Source organism: Dendrobates tinctorius, unplaced genomic scaffold, assembly GCF_039654945.1.
Source record: "Dendrobates tinctorius isolate UK_male_01 unplaced genomic scaffold, ASM3965494v1 ptg000213l, whole genome shotgun sequence".
NCBI classification, from domain to species: Eukaryota; Metazoa; Chordata; class Amphibia; order Anura; family Dendrobatidae; genus Dendrobates; species Dendrobates tinctorius.
Window position 1 is genome coordinate 7,354,250 of NW_027361880.1, and position 25,895 is coordinate 7,380,144.

Sequence of the window (25,895 nt, forward strand, 5' to 3'; positions counted from 1 at the left end):
TAGATTAATCTATCCTGTTGAGAAGAATTTTTTTTGTTCCGGCATAAACAATCCAATGAAATGTAAAGTGCTGCGGAATGTCAGTGCTATAGAAATAAAATTTATTATCATTAATAATCACTTGATCAATAGGCAGCTTTTTTCTTGTTTAGTGTGATGTGCCTCATAGTCCTCCATATAGTATAATGTGCTCCATAGTCCTCCATAGAGTATAATGTTCTCCATGCAATACAATACATGCCTCATCGTGCTTCATGCAGTACAATACACTCCCCATGGTGCTCCGTACAGTACAATGCACTCCCCATGGTGCCACAGTATTATGGCCACCACATATTTACTCACGGATTTAATAAATACAATACTCTGCTCTCCTCGTTCCCCCTCTGCAGCGTGTCTCCTCACCTCTGCAGCTCCACTGCCTGGCACAGCGTGGTGCGCGATGAAGTGATGTCATCGCGCCCATTGCGTCAGAAGGGGATGATGTGTGAGGGACCGTCATGTGACGCTCTCTCCTCTGTCATTGCTTTCAAATCTATTGGCATCTATGATGCTGAAACAGTTAAATGTGTGATTGGGGGGGGGGGGCGCGCTGGCACCAGGGCCCCCTGACTGCACGGGACCCATAGTGGCATGCCACTGGCTGGGGTCCTGAGAAAGGGTCCAAGGCAGATGCCTAGTATGCCTTCCCCTAACGCCATCCCTGCAAGAGTCAGCAGGGTAGGCAAGGGGTAGCCAAAAGAAATGCAGAGCTCTGTAGCAGGTGTTTTATCTCACATTAGAAGTTGCTGCAGATAAAGGCTGCATAATATCCTCCATGTTGCTGCAGTTTTTCTGTGAGCTAAAAAGTAAATGAAGAGCAGGCATCTCCCTCTCTTTGTGCTGTGCTATCTATGGGGAAAATCACAGCAGCTCCTCGCCTTCACTCACTTGATTACAGATGCAGGATGCAGATAGGGAAAACTGGTGAGAATGCAGGATATACGGTAAGGGTCCCGTTTCACATAGCGACCGACGCTCCAGCGATTCCCAACAACCAGGGCTGTCGAGTCGGTAAGCCAAACCTGCGACTCCGACTCCTCAATTTCCCTTAGACCGACTCCCACATATATTGCTTATATTTAAGTGAAAAATGTATTGTAGTACAATGTGAACATCAGACATTTAATAATTTTTATGATACAATAATCAAGATATTTAGATAGAACATAATATATATTTATTGGAATACAACTTTAGAACACATAACTGTAATAAATTGTAAATATGTAATACACTATGTAATATCGATTACATATATACAGTACAGACCAAAAGTTTGGACACACCTCATTCAAAGAGTTTTCTTTATTTTCATGACTATGAAAATCGTAGGTTCACTCTGAAGGCATCAAAACTATGAATTAACACATGTGGAATTATATAATTAACAAAAAAGTGTGAAGCAACAAAATATATAACCTATATTCTAGGTTCTTCAAAGTAGCCACCTTTTGTTTTGATTACTGCTTTGTACACTCTTGGCATTCTCTTGATGAGCTTCAAGAGGTAGTCACCGGAAATGGTTTTCACTTCACAGGTGTGCCCTGTCAGGTTTAATAAGTGGGATTTCTTGCCTTATAAATGGGGTTGGGACCATCAATTGTGTTGTGCAGAAGTCTGGTGGATACTCAGCTGATAGTCCTACTGAATAGACTGTTAGCTGTTTGTTTTCTTGCCATAATACAAATTCTAACAGTCTATTCAGTACGACTATCAGCTGTGTATCCACCAGACTTCTGCACAACACAACTGATGGTCCCAGCCCCATTTATAAGGCAAGAAATCCCACTTATTAAACCTGACAGGGCACACCTGTGAAGTGAAAACCATTTCTGGTGACTACCTCTTGAAGCTCATCAAGAGAATGCCAAGAGTGTGCAAAGCAGTAATCAAAGCAAAAGGTGGCTACTTTGAAGAACCTAGAATAGAAGACATACAGTCATGGCCAAAAGTTTTGAGAATGACACAAATATTATATTTTCACATGATCTGCTGCCCTCTGGTTTTTATGTGTGTTTGTCAGATGTTTTTATCACATACAGAAATATAATTGCAATCATATGAGTAACAAAAGGTTATATTGACAGTTGGAATGAGTTAATGCAGCAAGTCAATATTTGCAGTGTTGACCCTTCTTCAGGACCTCTGCAATTCTCCCTGGCATGCTCTCAATCAACTTCTGGATCAAATCCTGACTGATAGCAGTCCATTCTTGCAAAATCAATGCTTTTATTTTGTCTGAATTTGAAGGTTTTTGTTTGTCCACCCTTCTCTTGATGATTGACCACAAGTTCTCAATGGGATTAAGATCTGGGGAGTTTCCAGGCCATGGTCCCAAAATCTCTATGTTTTGTTCCCTGAGCCATTTAGTTATCACCTTTGCTTTATGGCAAGGTGCTCCATCATGTTGAAAAAGGCATTGTTGATCGCCAAACTGCTCTTGGACGGTTGGGAGAAGTTGCTCTCGGAGGACATTCTGGTACCATTCTTTATTCATGGCTGTGTTTTTAGGCAAGACTGAGAGAGAGCCCATTCCCTTGGCTGAGAAGCAACCCCACACATGAATGGTTTCAGGATGCTTGACAGTTGGCATGAGACAAGACTGGCGGTAGCGCTCACCTGGTCTTCTCCGAATAAGCCGTTTTCCAGATGTCCCAAACAATCGAAAAGGGGATTCATCAGAGAAAATTACTTTACCCCAGTCCTCAGCAGTCCACTCCCTGTACCTCTTGCAGAATATCAGTCTGTCCATGATGTTTTTTTCTGGAGAGAAGTGGCTTCTTTGCTGCCCTCCTTGAGACCAGGCCTTGCTCCAAGAGTCTCCGCCTCACAGTGCGTGCATATGCACTCACACCTGCCTGCTGCCATTCCTGAGCAAGCTCTGCACTGCTGGTAGCCCGATCCCGCAGCTGAAACACTTTTAAGAGACGGTCCTGGCGCTTGCTGGTCTTTCTTGGGCGCCCTGGAGCCTTTTTGGCAACAAGGGAACCTCTCTCCTTGAAGTTCTTGATGCGATAGATTGTTGACTGAGGTGCAATCTTTCTAGCTGCGATACTCTTCCCTGTTAGGCCATTTTTGTGCAGTGCAATGATGACTGCACGTGTTTCTTTAGAGATAACCATGGATAACAGAAGAAAAACAATGATGCCAAGCACCAGCCTCCTTTTAAAGTGTCCAGTGGTGTCATTCTTACTTAATCATGACAGATTGATCTCCAGCCCTGTCCTCCTCAACACCCACGCCTGTGTTAATGGAGCAATCACTGAAACGATGTTAGCTGGTCCTTTTAAGGCAGGGCTGCAATGATGTTGAAATGTGTTTTGGGGGATAAAGTTCATTTTCTAGGCAAATATTGACCTTGCAAGTAATTGCTGTTAAGCTGATCACTCTTTATAACATGCTGGAGTATATGCAAATTGCCATTAGAAAAAATGAAGCAGTAGACTTTGTAAAAATTAATATTTGTGTCATTCTCAACTTTTGGCCATGACTGTACAGTATTTTCAGTTGTTTCACACTTTTTTGCTAATTATATAATTCCACATGTGTAAATTCATAGTTTTGATGCCTCCAGAGTGAATCTACAATTTTCAGTCATGAAAATAAAGAAAGCTCTTTCAATGAGATGTGTGGAAACTTTTGGTCAGTACTGTGTTTGTGTATATATATATATATATATATATATATATATATATATAATATAATTTATTATAAAAACACTATGACTTATATCAATTAGACAAAGCCTAGATCCTCAGGATACATTCACACCATGGGCGAAGCCAGGATCAAGCCTAGGAGGGGGCAGAACCTCATACCTCACACCTCAGCTGCTGCAGAACCTCATACTGCACACCCCTACACTTGAAAATAAAGCCTGCACCTTAAGAAGATGTGGTGATGAATGCAGTCTATTTATTCCAACTATCAGTTGATGTGTTACTGAAGACGTGCAATGCCTGTCCTGGGCAGCTATGAAGTGTACCTGACTGGTGCTAAAAAAAAATAGTGTTAGTCTGTGTGCTACCCGGCTTTCATTCTTTTTGGTACAGATAAGATATGGATAGACAGACATGGATAAATGGATGGATAGAGCAGATTTCTAATCTGCTTTTGCTATTGAATACATTATCTATGAGCTCAAAAACCTTTCAGATGATGCAGTTTTTTAAAAAGCTGATCTGCTTTTGCAGCTGAAAAACGTATCCTCAAAAAACGCAGGAAAACCGCTGTGTGTGAATGTAGCCTTAGATCAGGAATAGAACAGCCATTTATAGGACATCTCATAACTTTCCAAAATTCCTATGAAAAAATATTCAGCACACTCTGCATTGAAATACTGTACCCAATTTATTATTTTAGGAGTCGGTCCATTTTATACCGACTCTTGACTCCACCAAAATGAGCACCGACTCCACGACTCTGACTCCACAGCCCTGCTGACAACGATACGACCTGGTAAGGATCGCTGGTGTGTCGCTAATAAGCTGTCAAACAGGCAGATCTATTCAACGACGCAGCAACGATACGGAGAGCCGTATAGTGACCTCGGCGGTTGTTGGCACCTTGTCACACAGCAGCTATTCTGACGACTCACGCCTGCGTCCCTAAATTCTGCGTCGTCAACGAGGTCGCTCGTCGGCGTCAAACACAGTGATGCATGCTGGCCAGCGGGATACCAATGATCAAAAAATGGCCTAGGATATTCGAGCACGATCAGCGAAATCCAGTGGTGGGCCGGTCGCCGCTGTGTCACACGTAGGGAGATCGCTGTTGCGTCACAAAACCTGTGACATTTTGGCGATCTCTCTAACGATCTAGTTGTGTGAGACGGGGCCTTAAGTCACATAATGGGCACAAATTGTCATTCCTCATTTACGCACACAGGACACCTTATTCTAAAATGTTACCTGAAAACAGTTACCGTTCAATCGTCTTAGCATTATTATCAGTGTATAAATGTTTTCTCCCTCACCCATGACAGCACCACGGAGAGAGGGGGTCCGCCCATCAAGGACAGGAACCTACAGACAAAAGAGCGGCACCTCTCCTCCGCCCCCCAGTTGGGTTCCTGTCCTTGACGGGTGAACCACGGCAGCAAGAGCGCAGCGCTTACCGGGAGGTGAAGATCCGGGACCGCCCCGTCCGCGGTCAGACAGCGGGAAGGCCCCTGTCGCGGCGGGGTCGGTTGCCGAAGCCGCCACCGCTGCAGCTGAGGGGCTGTCCAGGGTGAGCGGGCGGGGAGGACCGGGCCGCCGCTCCGGGAGGAGTAGGGGCCGAGGGACGCCGGATAGGGGCAGCGCTGGGTACACAGGTGTACCAAGATGGCGCTGCCCCGGAAGTAGAATGAGGAACTTCCGGGTCCCCGCGGTCGGCACATGCGCAGTACGCACTCCCCGGGGGAAGAGCGGTGCAGGCCGGGAAGACAGGTGACGCCAGGGCGGCTTATTCAAATTGGGAACGCTAAAGCAGCCTCAGAGCTGGAAGCGTTCAGGCGCGATGGATAGCGACCAGCATGAGGAGCTACAGCAGCCTAAGCAGCAGCAGCAGCTGCAACAAAGGCAGCATCACCAGCGCCGCCAAAAGGATAAAGACGGACGGGGGAGCAGGTCCAGCAGCCACTCCACGCAGCAGTCTACTGCAAGGAGCAAGTCACCTGCCGTGGATCGCCCAGTGAGGGATTTGGATCCACTTCCAGAACTGGTACCTGCAACCGCGCATGAGGGGTAAGTGGATCTTCGTGAATGTTCCCCATTGTAATAGACTTCTTTCCCTTATCAGGGAAAGAAGAAAGAAAAGACCAAGAACAGGGAATGCCCCACCTGTGGGAAACCATTACCAACGCCCTGGGAGAAAAAATTGTGTGACTCCTGTATACAGGAGGTCCTCGGCGGTGAAACCCCGGATCATGCCGCAGACCTAAGGGCGGTAATCCGCGCAGAAATTCAGAGTGCCCTTTCATCCAGAAAACGGGAAAGGAAGGGAAGGAAGGGGGACGTGGTGATAGAGTCCCAATCAGACAGCTTATCGTCAGGGGAAGTCACCTCCCATACTGTAAATACCGACTCGTCATCCTCCGATGAGGAGACGGAAGGTCGTCATTGTTTCCCCCTGGACGAAGTGGATGCCTTAGTAAAGGCGGTAAGATCCACTATGGGGGTGGAAGAACCCCGGACTGATAGATCAGTCCAGGACATTATGTTCGGGGGACTGAGTCAAAAAAAACGGAAGGTATTTCCGTTAAATAAGAACGTCCAAGGCCTCATAGATAAAGAATGGGAAAAACCGGATAGGAAAAGCTCCACAGTTCCTTCCATCAAAAGGAAGTACCCATTTGAGGAGGAAGCATCCACATCATGGGATAAGGCCCCCAAACTAGATGTGGCGATAGCCAAAGCTTCAAGAAAGTTTGCACTCCCCTTTGAAGATATGGGTACCCTGAAAGACCCGTTAGATAAAAAAGCGGATACCCTACTTAAGGGCACCTGGGAATCAGCAGGGGGAAACATCAGGCCGGCGGTAGCGGCAACCTGTACCTCCAGAGCTCTTATGGTATGGATAGACCAATTGGAGAGACAGATAAGGGAAGGGGTTCCCAGAGATAAAATCCTGGAATCCATGCCAATGATAAGAGGGGCGGCAGCCTACCTGGCCGACTCTTCGGCTGATTCGATAAGATTGTCATCTAAAACAGCAGCCTTGTCGAATGCAGCTAGACGAGCTTTATGGTTAAAATGTTGGCCTGGGGATCTCCAGACAAAAATAAAATTATGCGCCATTCCCTGTGAAGGAAAATTCCTCTTCGGGGAAACCTTGGATGACATCCTCGAAAAGGCAGGCGACAAAAAGAAAGGCTTCCCAAACCTAGGACCTGTGACCGCCACAGGCTTTAAACGGTCCTTTCGGAACAAAAAGTTCTTCCAGAGGAGACCCCCGAGAGACCAAAAATGGGAAGACAGAAGAAGGGACAGGGGGTTCATCTTCGGTAACTCGTCCCGGGATAAAAAACCCGCCAAGTGACTGTGGGCCCAGGGTGGGAGGGAGACTAAGGTTTTTCCTCCCAGCCTGGGAGAAAATATCCAACAATCCCTGGCTGATAAATCTTGTAAGATCGGGATTAAGGATAAACTTTTATTCTCTCCCGCCGCAAAAATACATAATTACCCCGATAAGGTCGTCAAAAAACGAACAGGACGCCCTCGAAAAGGAGGTTCTGAGTATGTTGGACAAAAAAGTCCTACAGGAGGTTCCCCCACAGGAGAGAGGCAGGGGGTTCTACTCGCCTCTCTTCCTGGTAACCAAACCAGACGGCACCTTCCGCACCATCATAAATTTAAAAAGACTGAATTGCTATATCAAGAACGAAAAATTCAAGATGGAATCGATCAAATCGACCATCAAAATTCTCTTTCCGCAATGCTTTATGGTGGTCCTAGACCTCAGCGATGCCTACTACCATGTCCCCATTCACAAAGAATCCAGGCAATACCTCAGGCTAGCAGTCTCGATAGCAGGAGAAATAAGAGAATTCCAATACAAGGCCCTGCCATTTGGGATCTCAGTGGCTCCACGGGTCTTTACGAAATTGGTGGCAGAGATGATGGCTCACATAAGAGAACAGGATGTTCTGATAGTGCCTTATTTGGACGACTTTTTAATAGCGAGCAACTCAGGCCAGAAATGCACAGAACAGAGGGACCGAGTGATGAGCACTCTAAAAAACCTCGGGTGGCTTCTGAACCTGAAAAAGTCAAGGCTGGAACCAAAGAGAGTCCAGGAGTTCCTAGGCCTGACACTGGATTCAAACATCCAAGTGTGTTACTTGCCAGATCACAAAAGGGACAGAATTATTCATATAGTACAAAAAGCGAGGCAAAACCCCTCTATGACACTAAGACGAGCAATGTCCCTGTTAGGGTCCCTCTCTGCATGCTTGCCGGCGGTCCAGTGGGCACAAATACATATGAGGGATCTGCAATGGGATATCCTGACCAACCAGCGGACCTTAGGAGACCACTTGGAACATCATATTACGCTAGGTTCAAAAACTATTCTTTCCCTAGCCTGGTGGGAGGACAAAAACAACTTGTCCAAAGGGATCCCCTGGGAGGCCAAAATCACACATGTAATTACCACCGACGCCAGTCCTGTGGGTTGGGGAGCACACATGGGCATCAGCGTGGCTCAAGGGGGATGGAGAAGTCAAGAACTAAAAGCCTCCTCGAATCAAAAAGAACTGCTAGCAGTAAATTATGCCTTGAGTCACTTTTTGCCAGCATTAAAAGGCCATCATGTCCGGATATTCTCGGACAACCGAGTAACAGTGGCCTATATAAACCACCAGGGGGGAACCAGGTCCAGAACGCTAATGGAGGCATCCTTCGAGATATTCGGGTTGGCAGAGAAAAACTTACTGTCCCTATCGGCGCTACATATACGGGGAGTAGAGAACCAAACGGCAGACTTTCTGAGCCGTACCCAACTACATCAGGGGGAGTGGGCTCTAAATCAGTCCGTTTTTCAGAAGATTGTGGAAATGTGGGGAACCCCAGACATAGACTTATTTGCAGACCACAAAAACAAAAAAGTGGAAACATTCTGTTCTCTAAATCCCAAAGGGAATCCTCACACCCTGGACGCATTTATGCTCCCATGGACACGGGGTTTACAGTATGCCTTCCCACCGACCATTCTCCTTCCGGCGGTGATAAGGAAAGTCAGGGAAGAGGGGGCTCGGGTAATACTTATAGCCCCTTTCTGGCCAAAAAGAACATGGTTTTCATGGCTCAGAATAATGTCAGTAACCGACCCCTGGGTTCTACCAGATCTCCCCGACCTTCTATCGCAGGGCCCTGTGCTACACCCCCAAGCAGTGAACCTCCATTTAACAGCATGGAATTTGAAAGGTCACTGCTGAGGGGGAAAGGATTTTCAGAAAATCTAATTTCCACGTTACAAAAAAGTAGAAAACCAGTTACAATCAAAGCCTATGGTAGAACCTGGAGAAAATTCCTATCCAGTTCGGGGGCAAAGGTTCAGGATGGAATACAAATGGATAAAATCCTGGAATTCCTCCAAAGGGGGTTAGAACAGGGACTAGCGACTAACACACTGAGGGTACAGGTAGCGGCCCTGGGCGCCCTCTATAATCAGGAGGTAGCGAGCGACCCTTGGGTGGCACGGTTTATGAGGGCCGCAGCCAGGTCTAGACCAATAGCTACCCAGAAAGTACCATCATGGGATCTGAACTTAGTGTTGTCAGCCCTAACAGGACCCCCATTCGAGCCTATTCAGTCAGCTCCACTAAAGACCCTATCATTAAAAACGATACTGCTAGTGGCCCTAACATCGGCCCGCAGAGTAAGTGACATTCAAGCCTTATCAGCAATACCCCCATTCATTAAAATTATGGAGGATAGAATTATATTGAAACCTGACCCTGCATATTTGCCCAAGGTAGCAACACACTTCCATAGATCACAGGAGGTAGTCCTTCCTTCCTTCTGCCCAAACCCTACGAATAGAGGAGAGGAGAAATTTCACACATTAGATGTGAAGAGGTGCTTAGTGCATTACCTAGAGGCCACCAAGGGATGTAGGAAGGAAGGATCTCTCTTTGTGTGTTTCCAGGGACCTCGTAAGGGGCTCGGGGCGTCCAAAAGTACCCTGGCAAGATGGATAAGAGACGCGATTGCCCTGGCATACTCATGCAGCGGGAATACCATCCCGGAGGGTCTAAAAGCCCACTCTACAAGAGCAATGGCGACCTCATGGGCAGAAAGATCAGAGGTATCGATAGAACAGATCTGTAAGGCGGCCACCTGGTCAACACCTTCTACCTTTTTCAAACACTATCGCCTAGATCTAGCCTCTGCGTCTGACCTGACCTTCGGGAGAAGGGTCCTTCAGGCGGTGGTCCCTCCCTAAGCTACCAATCTCTGAAATTCTCTCCGTGGTGCTGTCATGGGTGAGGGAGAATAGCTTAGTTACTCACCGATAACGGTGTTTCTCGGAACCCATGACAGCACCCGCTTAATTCCCCCCCTTTTTTCACGTGTGCGGTGAGCACGATTTAATGTGTGTAGAGTGTGTTCTTAGTCACGAGGTTTCTCTATAAGTATGCAAATTATAATGTTATGTATATACTTTTGTTATTAACTAACCGGGAGACCCTCTGATGCTCTGTAACCAACTGGGGGCGGAGGAGAGGTGCCGCTCTTTTGTCTGTAGGTTCCTGTCCTTGATGGGCGGACCCCCTCTCTCCGTGGTGCTGTCATGGGTTCCGAGAAACACCGTTATCGGTGAGTAACTAAGCTATTCAGTGGTGCATTTCTGTTCACTATCGGGCCACATTCACACATTCAGTATTTGGTCAGTTTTTTACATCTTTATTTGTAAGACAAGACCACGTCACCACTTCTGCATTATCACCCACTCCTGGTTTTGGCTTGCAGATACAGATGTGAAATACTGACCAAATACTGAGTGTGACCATAGCCTTAGACTTACCTAGGATAGTATATGCCAAATAAATTTAAAATTCAATCTTTATTAACATTATTGACAAACAATTGGTAAAAATATATTCTAATAATATAGTGGGTAGACACACAAATGGACCTGAACAACCGGATCAGTAATAGCCAATTAATGAGCTAATGATCAAAGTAAATAAAAAAAAAAAAAATAAAAAAAACATGAAAAAATAAATACTAATACAAAAAAGTACTGTCTGCTACAATTGCTACTTATATGGTTCAATGTATATGAAAACAGTTATTTCTCCTACGCCTCATTGGGGGACACACAGTGGGTATTATGCTGCTGGCCACTAGGAGAACACTGAGTAAACCAGAAAAAAAAGTTAGCTCCTCCCCTGCAGTATACAGTATACAGATTTCTCCAGTTATTTGCTTAGTGTCTGTAGAAAGCACTTGGGTCTGGTTTCAGACCCCACCGGTTTTATTTTATTTTTGAATTTTCTGTAAATTTTTTATTTTTTTAATTAACGGAGTGAAGGGGGCGACGGTTCCTTTCTACGGCCCGCTCTCTCCCGAACCAACAACAGGCAAGCACGCGGAGTATACCTCCCCGTACACTTTCCTGCGACGAATGGGGCTGATTCGTCTGACGATGGTTCCCTTACGGTCGGTACTCCACGGATACGAGGGCAAGCGCAACAGGACGTAGCACAGGAGTGCATGGAGAAGGACTTGAGGAGCGCTTTTTTCGGATGCCCTGAATCAGCCCGAGAGCTCTCCATCCCCCTACCACAGGGTGGATCGATTGAGCATACCCCTTTAAGGCCTCTTCCAGCTCTGCTACATCGCCTGGAGGATGAGACAAAAAGACCCCGGACAGCAAAGACCTGCCTGAGCACAGGAGTGGAGGTATGAGGTCGGGTCTTGCCCCCCCAGGAGAAGCGCTGACTTAACGTCAGCGGCGGTGCAGCGGCGCTCCATCGCTGCCCCCCTCCCCTGCGCTCGGGTAAGCCAAAAATTTAGTCCCCGGCTTTTCCGGCCTGCTAGGCAGCAATTTGAATGGCGCCGCCCACTAGCGCTGCCCTCTCTCTGCCCCCGGCGCCTACCGCGGGTAGGCCAAAAATTTAGTCCCCGGCTTTTCCGGCCTACTAGGCCGCAATTTGATTAGCGCTGCCAGCGCTAACGTTGCCGCCCCCTCCTCTTGGCTCCTCTCATTACTTAAGAGTCGTGCAATTCTATTCTCGGGGGCCATGTCTTCAGCTGTTAACCCTTTCATGAGCGCTATGCCTGCTCTGGACAGCCGGATACCGGGTGACACCACAGGGCCACCGTTCCCCCCCCCCCCCTTCCCGGGGGACCCAGCACAGGACCGGGTAAGCTATATCTGCCCTCAGATTAAAGCTTAACCCCTTCACGGCACATTCCCTGCAGCTGCAGACACTCTGCCATTAACACTTTCAGGAGCGCTATGCCTCAATCTAAGGAGGCTATACGGGCTCTTAAAAAGCACACTGCGTTTTTTACTGTGTGTACCACTTGCAAGTCTGCCTTACCCAATGCACAGACTAATCCGTTATGCACGGACTGCGATCCGGACTGCACCCTGACCTGCGCTCCAATGTCCCTTGCCGCCGCTGCTGACACGGGCCTCCTGCGTTTAGTAACCCTGAGTGGGCTGCGTCCCTGTCACGGTCGGTGGAGTCTCTGAACCAGGCAGAAAGCGTCCTTACCTCCTGAGGAGGGCTCTGGCGTCGGCCGAGAACCGTCCCCCAGCAGGGGCCATACTCGTCCAAGGGACGGTCAGGACTCCTGTCTCTCGCTCGCCCTCTTGAGGATCACAGCGAGCACGGCTCTGAATTCGAATCTGACACTTCAGCCCCTCAGAATCCCCCAACTGATCAAGTCGCTTGATTCTCTTATAGAATCAGTCAACAGGATTCTGAGGTTGGATGAGGAAAATATTCCCGCTCCAGCACACCCTAGCTCATTTAAGAAAACCTAGCGTGTGTACACGTTATTTACTAGCTGTCCAAAAACATAGGGATCGGCCATGAGCGGTTCACAGGGCAAGTGTCTACTCAGGCTAAATACCCTTTTCAGCCAGACCAATGTAGGATTGGTTACAGTCCCCTCCGGTGGACCCTCCTGTATCGCGTCTTGCTTCTAAAACGCTCCTATCTGTTTCTGAAGGTTCCTCAGTCAGAAACCCCTCCGATTGTCGCATTGACTACCTTGCCTGTTCAGTTTTTGAAGCTTCAGGAGCAGCGTTTTTTCAATCTTTCGTGGCAATTTGGGTCACTAAGGCAATGGCCGCTTGGGCAGAAGTTCTGATTACTTCCTTCCAAGGAACCAATCTTCCGGAGGCAACCACTGTCACCAGGCAGATAATTCACGCAGCTGACTTTGTAGTAGACGCTTCTTTTGATGCTGCCTATTGCGCGGCTCAAACTGCCACTAATGCGATCTACATTAGAAAAGCCCTATGGTTCCGCGGTTGGCGGGCGGATGCCACACCTAAAAGATCGTTGTCTTCTCTCCCCTTTCAAACGGGTCGTTGTTTTGGAGAGAAACAGGACCAACTCATTTCTAATACTACCAGGGGAAAAAGTAAATTCCTTCCTCAACAATAGGGGCTGTTTGGCCGTTTCGCAACCAACAGCCGACGAGTTTTCGATCTTCTCGCAACAATTCTGGTTGGTCCTCCTCTACCTTCTCTTCCGGATCAGGTCTGTCCCCGCGCGGAGACAGGCTCCCAAGTCTCATACAGACCTAACCGCTCATGGAAACCAAGGCCTAGGGCTTCTGGATCTAGGGGAGCCAAATCTCTTGGATCTACCCAATGACAAGTGGGTCAGGGAGCTGGTGTCCTCCGGATACAAGAGAGAATTTTCTTCTCCCCCTCCAACTCGGTTTTTCCCTTCCTCTCCCCCCAAGAAAAAGACAAGATCCTTCCTTCGGGCTGTTCAGGCTCTGCTAAGGGTCGGAGTCATCATTCCGGTCCCTCATCACGAAAGGTTCAGAGGATTATATTCAAACCTTTTTGTGTTTCCTAAAAAGGACGGGACGATGTGACTGTTAAATCAGTTTGTCAGGGTACGGCGATTCCGAATGGAATCTCTCCGATCAGTTGTCACTTCCATGGAAAAAGGGGAGTTCCTAGCATCCATCGACATCAAGGACGCTTACCTTCACATTCGGATGTGCCCGTCCCACCAGGAGTTCTTGCATTTTGCAATCCACAAGGAACACTTCCAGTTCGTTGTCTTGCCCTTCGGATTCGCCACCGCACCCAAGGTCTTTACCAGAGTCATGGCAGCTGTCATGGCCATTCTCCACTCTCGGGGAGTGGTGGTATTACCGTATCCGGACGACCTGCTCATCAAGGGTCCGTCTCTTCCAGCCTGCGAGGAATCCTTGGATAACAGTAAATCCACTTTCTCGCCTGGGGTGGAAGATAAACTTTGAAAAGTCTTTCCCAAAACCGGCTCAGCAGATTTCCCTTTTAGGGATGATCTTGGACACTTCCCGCGGGTTGGTCATTCTCCCTCCAGGAGAGACCCAAGCCTTACAACAGGCAGCGCGACTGTTTTCTCACTCCATTCATATCGGCATGAGAGTTCTAGGAAAGTTGGTGTCAGCGATGGAAGCAGTTCCATTTGCACAGTTCTACCTCTGTCCCTTACAACACGCGTCGCTGTTAGCTTAGGACAAGAACCCGTTCTCCCTGGACCGTCGGATCCCTCTGTCCCTGCGGGTCAGGCAACCCCTCAGGTGGTGGACACTGAGGTCCTCCCTGAATCAAGGGACGTCTTTACTCCCTGTAAGATGGTTGGTAGTAATCACCGACGCAAGTCTCCTCGGCTGGGGAGCGGTCTTTCGTCGCCACATGGCACAGGGTCATTGATCAACCCGAGAGTCAGTCTCCCCATCAAAATTTTGGAGATGCAAGCGATCAGATTAGCTCTACGGAGTTTCCACCGTCTCCTCGCAGGTCACATCAGGATCCAATCCAACAGCGCCACGGCTGTAGCGTATATCAACCGCCAGAGAGGTACCCGGAGCAGGATGGCCATACACGAAGCGAGTCACATCCTCCATTGGGCCAAGCATAGAAAATTGGGCGGCAGATTTTCAGTCGCCAAGGCATTGCCTCGGGGAAGTGGTCTCTTCATCCGGAAGTCTTTCAACAGATTTGTCATCGTTTGGGAACTCCGGATGTGGATCTCATGGCCTCAAGACTAAACAACAAGGTTCTTCGGTTCATTGCCCGATCGTGTGATCCATGCGCCATCGGAGCGGACGCTCTAGTTCTGCCATGGCACCGGTTCCGACTCCCGTACATCTTTCCCCCTTTTCCCTTGCTTCCGAGGGTCATCAAGAAGATCAGAGCTGAGGGAGTACCAGTGATCCTAGTCGCACCAGATTGGCCGCACCGAGCATGGTATGCAGAACTAACACAACTTGTCGCAGACGGCCCCTGGCGACTTCCAGATCGCACAGATCTCCTTTCTCAGGGCCCGATTTACCACCAGAACTCCAGGGCCCTGTCTTTGATGGCGTAGCCGTTGAATCCTGGATTTTAGCACAGGCTGGGTTCTCTCACGACGTGATTTCAACCTTGATTAGTGCTAGGAAGCCTGTGTCCATGTGCATCTATCACCGCACCTGGAAAACCTTCTTTTCGTGGTGCAAGGGTCATTGCCACCAAACTTCAGGTCAAGACGTTCATTGAGTTTCCCATGTGGCGCCTCCTTATAGAAGGCCGTTGGAATCATGGAACCTTAACCTGGTTCTCGGGGCCTTACAGGAGTCTCCTTTCGAACCGCCGCAGGACGTGTCATTGTCCGTCCTCTCTTGGAAGGTGGTCTTTTTAGTGGCAATTACGTAAATCACACGAGTTTTGCAATTGGCAGCTCTGGTAGTTCTCAGGGCGTCCCCGTCCTTCCTGTCCAATTTCGTCTCTACTTTCCATCTCAACGAGGAAATTGTTTTGCCTTTCCTTTTGTCCGGCGCCAGTCCATCGCATTGAAAAGGCCCTCCACACCCTGGATGTGGTTAGGGCGCTGAGACGGTACATCTCGCGGACAGCACCCTTCCACAAGTCAGATGCCCTGTTCATGCTTGGGGCATAGGACGAGTCTAGCCGTGTCAAAGCAACGCTAGCCAGGTGGATTCCCCTGGCGATTCAGTAGTCCTGTATCAGGAACGCGCCTGTCTCAGTGGGGATTAAGGCGCACTCTACCTGGTCAGTGGGCGCCTCTTCGGCCATTCGGCACCAGGCCTCGGAGGAACAGGTCTGCAAGGCTGCGACTTGGTCCAGTCTGCATACTTTTTACAAAATATTGCCAATTTCATTCCCGGGCCTGTCCGCAAGGCTGCAATTTGATCCAGCCTGCATACCTTTACAAACATTGCCTAATTCTTTCTCATGTCTCTGCAGTACCACACTGTTGACTCAGTGGTGCATGGTGTATTAGCAGATATATGCTCCCCACCCAGGGACTGCTTTAGGACGTCCCACTGTCTGTGTCCCCCAATGAGGCCTAGGAGAAATAGGGATTTTTGTGTACTCACCGTAAAATCCTTTTGTCCGAGCCAATCATTGGGGGACATAGCACCCACCCTGTTTTAACCTATTGGCTCACTGTAGCATTCTTAGGCTTTGACTTGTTTGTGGTTATTATTGACTGTTTATGCTCCTACTGCTTTTTTCACTGTGTCCTCCTAGTGGCCAGCAGCATAACACCCACTGTCTCTGTGTCCCCCAATGATTGGCTCGGAGAAAAGGATTTTACGGTGAGTACACAAAAATCCATATTTTCCAATCAATGTGTGAATAATGGATTAATCCTAACTTTCAAACTGAACTAGAAAGCATCTATAAAATGTCAGGACATTGTATCCATAATATGAGCACTAATGCTAAATTACACTATAGATACTTAAATGAACCATAAGGATGATAAATATATTTTCTCATGAAAAAGCTGTAATTTTTGGTATACAAAAATACCACTCCTCAAATTGCAAAAAAAAAAAAAATCAGATAAATTAATGCAATAGTACTTAGTGTCTTAGTGTATTCCTGACACAAGCAAAAAAATATATATATATATATCCGCTTAAACAATAATGACATGAAAAAACCATAGTATATAATGATAAATGTGCAAGTATGCTACTCAGGAATACTATAAATAGTGAAACAGCATTGTGCGGAAGGGCAGAGGAGGATAAATTATATTCTAATTAGAGAGGGAGGGTATACATGACCTGGTTGCAGGAGGGCTCCCTGGACGCACGTTTCGCGTTAGCTTCTTCTTACAGGGGGTAGGTCTGATCCGGATTTTCAGGTCCATTTGTGTGTCTACCCACTATATTATTAGAATTAATTTTTACCAATTGTTTGTTGATAATGTTAATAAAGATTGAATTTAAAATTTATTTGGCATATACTTCCTTGTAATTTATAGGTTTAATGATATTTTGGAAGTGCCTTATGCAATTAGGTCACCCCTTTATGGTTTTTACCTAGGATAGGCTGTCTGTTATCAGGCGTTTCATTGGAAATCGTGTAATTTACTGTCTAATTAACATGCAATGAATAAGGTCATATAACCGAAACGCGTTAGCGATTTTTATCTTTAAGGCTATGTGCCCACGTAGCGATTTTCAAGCGTTTTTTTCCTGAGCAGAAACGCATGCCCTTGCCAGGGAAAACGCATGCGCTGTTTGACACTCGTTTTTGATGCGATTGTCAAGCGTTTTGACATGCGTTTTCCTATGCGTTTTTGCAATTACAGTGTAACAATTAATGAACATACTGCGTTTTTTTCCGCTAAGCGTTTCCAGAGCGGAAAAAAACGCACCATTAGCAATACATGTGCGTTTTCCATTCTATTACATTAGATGCTTTTCTTAAGCGTTTCCGCAGCAGAAACGCTTGTCTAAAAGCGCTGCGGAAACGCTTAAACGCAACGTGGGCACACAGCCTAAGAGTATGAAACTGCAACTTCTCTTTGTTATGATTCTTGCTAAATAAAAGGCTTTTAAGGAAAAAAAAAAACCATGCCTGTTCATCGGTTTCCCTGCATTATTTCTGCTGGTCTGCTTCGGGAGGCAGCTGGTTAAGCTGTGTGAGTCATTTAGCTGTTCTGCAAGTGACTGGCTTTATTACAAAGTTATTAATAAAGATGACTGTGAGTGCGCCTGCCCTGACACTCGATAGCACTTGGTAAGCGATCCTATTTGTCTGTTTCAGATCCTGATTCCTCCAAAGGGATTAATTGCCAAACTGAAGAAAGAGGCTGAGAACCCCACCGAGGTTTTAGATCAGGTAATTAAAAACACCACTCTTTACTTTTTTTTTTTACATGGTTTTTGTTGTAGAATTAATTACTTGCTGAAAAATTGAGCGCTACAGTAAGTTTAAAACAAACTTGAACACAAATGTGCAAGCCTCAATCAGCATTTCTTACGTGTGGACAATAGATGATGGATAGTACTTTTCTATAAAGGGAAGCTATCATCAGAAAGTGACTTACTGTTTAAATTAAGTTTATGTAAAATGTATGCTTTTAAAGTTATTAATATTTTAAGAAATGCTTTTTATTTCACACTGGCTAAGTAGGCTGTTTTTTAGACTTTTTTTTTTTTTTTTTTCAGGAGACCTCACATACATGCACCACAATGATCACATTTTGACCCTACCTTTTTATGTTGAAGCATCTTTTGAGCTTATGGTCATTGTGAAAGGGAGCTGAGCACAGGGTACAGGGGCACTACAGTGTACTGGGCACTACAGCGGGTGTTTGCAATTTACACTCAGCAACGTCCACCTCTGCTTGGTTCTGGAAAACACCATGGAGTTAAAATCATCGCTACACCTGTAGATAAATTCCCAAAGGGAAATAATTTCCAAAACGGGGTTACTTGAGGGGGATTCTGCTCTTCTAGCATGTTGGGTCCCTGTATATGGAGTCTGCAAACTATTAGGCTGTGTGCCCACGTTGCGTTTTTTTTAAGCGTTAACACAGCTGCAAGGCTGCTGCGGAAACGCTTAAAAACGCTAGATAAAACGCATTCCATGCAACCCTATGGGATTCCACAGTTGCTGTGCCAATGCTGAGAATTTTTCTCCTGCAAAATTGCTTTGCGGAAAAATACACAGCATGTCCATTAATTTTGCGGAATCGGGCGATTCCTCCGCCATAGGATTGCATTGAAACGCTCACTTTACGCATGGTGGGCATAGTCACATGTGTAAAGTGAAGGTTTCATGTGCGGATAGTACCCAGGGTCCTGGAAGAGAGGAGACTTTCCCCATGCCCTGGGTACCATATTCCTGTTAAAATTGAATTAAAATAAAAAATATGGATATACTTACCCTCTTTCGGCACCCGAAGTCCTCCCAGTCCTCAGCGGTGCTTCCCAGGCATGCTTAGCGGCAAAATGACCTATGATGACGTAGCGGTCACGTGACCGCTACGTCATCAGAGGTCATTCTCGTGAAACAGTCCTGGGAGCAGAACTTGCCGGCAGCGCCGCTGAGATCGGGGGCCGCGACAGAAGGTGAGTATATCCATATTTTTTTTTTTTTTAATTAGAATGTTAAAAGTATCTTTTACTATTGATCCTGCATAGGCAACATCAATAGTAAAAAGATGGTCACACTTGTCAAGCACTATGCTTGACAAGTGTGACCAACCTGTCAATCACTTTTCCAAGCGATGCTTCAAATCGCTTGGAAAAGCACTTGAATTCCGCAAGCTAAAAACGCTTGCATAACGCATGTATTTTGTGGGAAAACGCATGCGAATTCCACAACTAGGTGCCGACACTGCTGGAACGGCCCCAAAATGGTTGGCGAGTATGGGCTTTTTTTTTATTTTAACGGGGCCAAGCCTGTGATATGAGAAGGGGTTGTCCAAGTAGTGGACAACTTCTTTAAAGGAGTGTGGGATTCAGCAATCCATCCATCAAGCTCCAGTGATGTGCTTGCTAGCTGTATAGCAAATAGCTTGCAACCAGTAGCTGTATGTATAGGAAACTGGCCACTGCTGATACTAGTTCTTCTGGTCATTGAAAGAGGATTTTTAATAAACTATTTGCAATTTTGCCTATTTAAAAAGTTGATGTAACCCCTTCAATGAAAACCTGTATTTACTTCTGCTAACTAACCTTTTTTTTTTTTTTTACATATTTTTCTAGAAACCTTATTTATGCTATCTTGTGTATGAAGTATGAATAGACGTTTAAGATTCACTTTTCAATTATACATTATTTAGGTTCGTTACCGTGTAGAGTGGGCAAAGTTTCAGGAGCGGGAGAGAAAAAAAGAGGAGGAGGAGAAGGAAAGAGAGCGTGTTGCTTATGCCCAAATAGATTGGCATGATTTTGTCGTAGTGGAGATTGTTGACTTCCAACCCAATGAACAAGGTAAGGGAGAAAATAAATATTACAGGCAATCTCAGGGACTTGTTCAACCAGAGTACTTTAAAGGGAATCTGTCACCCCTTTTTAGTGATATGTAAAGATATCACCCAATTGTGCGTCCCATAAGGACTCTTTTTTAGGATTTTTTTATTCCCCCCCGACCCCGCAGCATTGATGCAAAAAATACCTTTATCTTGGTGAATAGGTATGCAAATCGCCGCGGTCCGGTCCGATGGGCGTGGCTTAGTCGGCTTCCCCCACTCGGCTTGCTGAGCGTAATCTTCATCTGTGAATATGCTTGCGCATTCAAAAAGGCCCTCTGGCGCCTGCGCAGTATGCTTTGCCCAACTGTGGGCTAAGCATATAAGCGGTACTGCACATGCGCCGGTATTTTCCAGCGTGGTCTATGCCCCTGAAGTCTTCACATGCAGGACACACTTCCGGGGCATAGACCGCGCTGGAAAATACCGGCGCATGCGCTGTACCGCTTATATGCTTTGCCCACAGTTGGGCAAAGCATACTGCGCAGGCGCCAGAGGCTTCTTTGAATGCGCCTGCGCGGCAAACAACGTTATCTGTGATATTCACAGATGAAGATTACGCTCAGCAAGCCGAGGGGGGGGGGGGGAGGGAGCAGACAAAGCCACGCCCATCCGACCGGACCGCGACTATTTGCATACCTCTTCACCAAGATATCAAAGGTTGCGGGGTCGGGGGGAATAAAAAATCCTAAAAGAATCCTTATGGGACGCACAATTGGGTGATATCTTTACATGATATCACTAAAAAGGATGACAGATTCCCTTTAAGGCGTTGTTTCATCTTCTCTTCTCCAGGAGCGCATTACTCCTGGCTTCCTGCTTTGCATGGGTTTTTCTGCTCTTATAGATTAACCGTATGGACCATGATCATGCTTTTGATAGACAATGTGCGCTCTCTCAGGCTGTTAGTAAGGCCGCTTTACCCCTGCAACATGGGAAAACCGCAAGGGCACTGAGGCTGGACGGGGTCAGTGAGCTTCAGAGTAGAGTGGGCTCGAAGGCATATCGCCTGGTAGTGGTGCTCACTTTTCCTTACCTAGGTAACCAGCCACCCTGCCCTCAGTGTCCAAGCTACAGACTATAGAATGTAAGAATCCGTTAATTCTTGGGAATGCAGGGGATTTTCCTTAAGTAGAAGGCAGAGTTGTTTGTATTTACAAACTGCAAATTTAACCACATAGGAACTTGCTGCAACCCCTTTTAAAATGCTCATGTGCTGCATTTTTTTATGTGTATTTCTCGTTCGCCTTATTGGGGGACACAGAGACCATGGGTGTATGCTGCTGCCACTAGGAGGCTGACACTATGCAAAAAAAAAAGGATAGCTGCTCCTCCGCAGTGTACACCCCACCGACTGGCAGGGAATTTCCTCAGTTTAGCTTAGTGTCAGTAGGAGGTGGACACGGGTCCTTCATTGGACCCATATCTACCTCGATGTGCGTCGTTCCCTTTCAGGTCTTAGGCGGGATACAGTGTGAACGGTCACAACTGTACTCCCACAAGAGACTATGAGTACGGCGTGTACTGTCGCCCCGTATCCTCATAGTTCTCCGGGCGGACCACGGGCTCCGCACAGGACGTGCCAGCGAAGACGGATGGTCCTTGCCCCCTGCCTCCTACCCACTCGCCCACCAGAGCCTGTCGGTTGGACGAGGCACGAAGACGGAATGGACAGACAGCGTGGGATATGGAAGGTACCTTTATTGGACCGGAAGAAGACACCACCGCTCCCAGAGTCTCCACAAGGACGCCGGGTGGCGGCATCAAAGTAGCGCCGCAGGTTATCAGCGGCCGGCGCTTCCCAGTCGCCACATCCCTTTTGGCCCCAGCTGCGGTGTGGGCTTTCTTCACCCCACCGCCGGTATTTTTGCATAGGGTGGCGTCTGGGAGCAGGGCTAGGGCGGCATTCTTCTTAGGGGCGGGCGCGGCTGCGCCGCAGTTCTTCCGCGCCGCCCCGTGCTGACAGGCGGCCGCTGTGTCTAATTTAGCCCCTGGCTTCAATTTGGGCCGTCGCGGCCACGCCCCCGTCCGCTCTCATAGGCCGTTGCCTTCCTAAGCCCTCCCACCGCCTCTTCAGGCTTGTGGCTGGGAAGGGGGGGCGGGTTTTCCCTCTGGTGGAGGCGACTAGCTCCGCCCTTCTTGCACAGAAACCGCGCTTTTACTTCCTCACGTCGGGCTGTCGCCATCTTTGCAGCCTGACAGCCAGAGACCAAAGCAGAGACCAGTGCTTCCTGTCGGTCCCTGGCCAGTTGCAGGAGCCTAATTCATCTCTTTCGGAGTCACCAGACCGTGAGTACTTCTGCATCTGCAGACTGACACCCTACTCTGCCTTTCTGTCCCCCAACCTTCCGGCAGTTCCGCAGGTTTTCATCTTCTCTTCCTTCGCCAAGGAGGGACACGGAGTGCCTCAGCCCTGGCAGAAGTGTCCAAGATCCTTTAGTGGGCAGAGATTTCGGTACCGACAATCTCCGCGGTACACATTCCCGGCGTGGACAACTGGGCCGCCGATTTTCTCAGCCGCGAGAGTTTCGCGGCAGGAGAGTGCTCCCTACATCCGGAGGTGTTTCTTCAGCTTTGCCGTCGTTGGGGGACCCCGGATGTAGATCTGCTAGCCTCTCGCCTCAACAGGAAAGTCCCACAGTTTGTATCCAGGGCTCAAGATCCTCTCGCAGTGGGCGCCGATGCTCTGGCCATTCCTTGGTCGCAGTTCGAGCTCCCCTACCTGTTCCCTCCCCTGCCCCTTCTTCCCAAGCTGTTGAAGAAGATCAAAGCAGAAGGATTTCCAGTCATTCTCATCGCCCCGAATTGGCCCAGAAGGTCTTGGTTCGCGGACATTGTCAACCTTCTCGCGGACGCCCCCTGGAAGCTTCCAGACAGGGCAGATCTGCTGACTTAAGGCCCGATTTGCCACCCCAATTCTCGGCCGCTCAATTTAACGGCGTGGCTGTTGAGACCGAGGTTTTGAAACAAGCAGGATTCTCCGGTCGAGTAATTCATACCATGATCCGTGCCAGGAAGCCATCATCTTCCAAGATTTACTACCGTACTTGGAAGGCCTATTTCACTTGGTGTGAGGCCAATAACATCGCGCCCATGTGCTTTTCGCTCCCTTCCGTTCTGGCGTTTCTTCAAGCAGGGCTGGATGCGGGGCTTGCTCTCAGTTCCTTGAAGGGTCAAGTTTCGGCGCTGTCCATTTTATTTCAGAAGACGTTGGCCTCCCGCCCTCAGGTCAAAACCTTTCTTCAGGGCGTGGCTCGCACAGCTCCTCCGTACCGAGCGCTCGTGGATCCATGGGATCTTAATTTGGTTCTTGAGGTTCTGCAAGGTTCTCCTTTTGAACCTCTCAGGGATGTTTCCCTTTCTCTCCTTTCTTGGAAGGTAGCTTTTCTGGTGGCCATCACTTCCATCCGGCGCGTGTCGGAATTAGCGGCTCTTTCTTGCCGCTCTCCTTTCTTGGTACTTCACCAGGACAAGGTAGTTCTACGGCCTCCGCCCTCTTTTCTTCCGAAGTGGTGTCCTCCTTTCACCTCAATGAGGATATTGTTCTGCCGTCCTTCTGTCCGAGTCCTACTCACCCTCGGGAGCGGTCCCTGAACAAGCTGGATCTGGTCAGGGCGATGAGAATCTATCTGTCTAGGACAACTTCCTTGCGGAAGACAGACTCTCTTTTCATCATTCCAGATGGGGCGCGGAAAGGTCACCCGGCCTCCAAGGCTACTATTGCTCGCTGGATCAGATCGGCAATTTTGGAGGCCTACCGGGTTAAGCATCGAGTGGCCCCTCCGGGGATCAGAGCGTACTCTACCCGGGCAGTGGGTGCTTCCTGGGCGGTACGCCACAGAGCCTCCACGCTGCAGCTTTGCAAAGCTGCAACCTGGTCATCGGTTCACACGTTTGTGAAATTCTACAAGGTCCACACCTACGCTTCGGCGGATGCCAGCCTAGGTAGGAGGATTCTGCAGGCAGCGGTGGTGAGTCCACTGGCCTGATGGAAGTTTGTTTCCCACCCCAGGGACTGCTTTGGGACGTCCCATGGTCTCTGTGTCCCCCAATAAGGCGAACGAGAAAACAGGATTTTTGGGTTGCTTACCGTAAAATCTGTTTCTCGGAGCCTTCATTGGGGGACACAGCACCCTCCCATGTTCTACAACTCCTGTTCTTACTTTGGTTGATTGGTTACAGTTGAGTTGTTTGTTCTGTTCTCAATCTATTCTGTTACTTCTACTTCTTTCTCACTAACTGAGGAAATTCCCTGCCGGTCGGTGGGGTGTACACTGCGGAGGAGGAGCTATCCTTTTTTTGCATAGCGTCAGCCTCCTAGTGGCAGCAGCATACACCCATGGTCTCTGTGTCCCCCAATGAAGGCTCCGAGAAACAGATTTTACGGTAAGCAACCCAAAAATCCTGTTTTTACATGATTAGTATAGCTCTGCATAGTACCTGGTACAATGCTTTACTAGCATTGTTCCATCAATGGAATATTGTTTTTCATTCAGAGAAGATATTGGTCTGCTATCCTGGAATCTGAAATAAACCACGATCAGATCCTGTACAGTTTATGTAGTAATCACCTGTTACATGATTTATGTAGAGAAATGGCAGAAGAGGAGTTGCAGCCTCTAATCGATTTAGATTTTGTGAATAACTGTTGTCTTCAGAATGAATAGGCAAGGTTTAAAACAAAAATATGGATGACTTCTCCACAAAAAAAAAAATAGTGCATTCTCCCTCTAAACTAGTGATTGTGGTGTTAGTGTAAACTTAAAATATAGTAGTAACTTGAGTTTGTGTTTTATAGGTAACTTTCCTCCTCCCACATCACCTGAAGAACTGGGTGCTCGTATTTTAATCCAAGAGCGATACGAGAAGTTTGGAGAAAGTGAGGAAGTGGAGATGGAGGTTGAATCTGATGATGAAGAGGAAGTGAAAGAAAGTAAGACTGAAGAATCTTCTCAAATGGATCAGGATACACAAGTGCAAGATATGGATGAAGTAAGTCTTCATCTTGCGTTTTTTGATTATTCACTTTTGTGGATGTATTTTAGTCGTATTAACTAAATGCACCCAACAATAAAAACACTTGAGGCATGTACATCAGAAAACCTACAAAGTGCAATATTATCAGAAAGTATATATGGTGACATACACTACATCATCAGCGGTGAAATCACTGGAATCGGGGTCTGTCTCTACGTCATGCTGCTCTCAGACAAAAAGCTGGTGAGAAATTCACTTTAAGGCTGGAGTCACACTGCCGTATAACACGGCTGAGTTCTATGTGATTAAACATCGCATAGCACTTGTCTCAGGGTAATACTGTGGGGCGGCTCAGATCTGTGATTATTTTTTCATGCCGATTTGGCATGACTAAACAATTGCAGATTGGCAGTGAGACTCGGCTCACTCGCAACCATACAAGTCTATGGGTACAAGCGAAACATCGCACTGCACTCGTATGTCACCCGAGTGCAGTGTGATTCCAACCGGTGAGAAATTATTTTCTGTCTCCTCCGCAGCTGTGCTCTGATCCTGTCGTATGAGAGGATTAGAGCAGGGGTCCCCAACCTTTTTTGCACCAGGGACCGGCTTCAAGCAAGACCATTCTTCCATGGCCCGGCAGGGAGAGAATGGAGGCGTGTCAGGGGTGGGGCTTTGGTCATAAGGGGGCGGGGCTATGGACAGGTTTAGTAGTCAGTGCATACTTATCATAATATAACATTTATAATGTGAATGAGACTCAACTCACCATAGGTTTTGAAGTGGGAGCACTGGGCTTGTTTCCATGTATCAGTGGGAGCACTGGGCTTGTTTTCCTCCAACAAGACGGTCCCATCTAGGGGTGATGGGAGACAGCGACACCCGAAGTGTGTTCCTTATGTCCACTCTACTCCGTAAT

The 25,895-nt window shown here is 47.5% G+C and overlaps 1 protein-coding gene across 2 annotated transcripts in view; it reads left to right on the top strand.

Annotated features, from left to right (window-relative positions):
• The window catches only part of SF3A1 (splicing factor 3a subunit 1), a 47,620-nt gene that overhangs the window by 11,783 nt on the left and 9,942 nt on the right, over window positions 1-25,895 (top strand). For both annotated transcript variants that reach the window (XM_073554816.1, XM_073554815.1), the window contains exons 5-7: window positions 17,785-17,859; window positions 19,811-19,961; window positions 24,798-24,991. In XM_073554816.1, coding sequence (XP_073410917.1) covers window positions 17,785-17,859; window positions 19,811-19,961; window positions 24,798-24,991 — 420 coding nt within the window. The remainder of the gene's footprint in view (window positions 1-17,784; window positions 17,860-19,810; window positions 19,962-24,797; window positions 24,992-25,895) is intronic.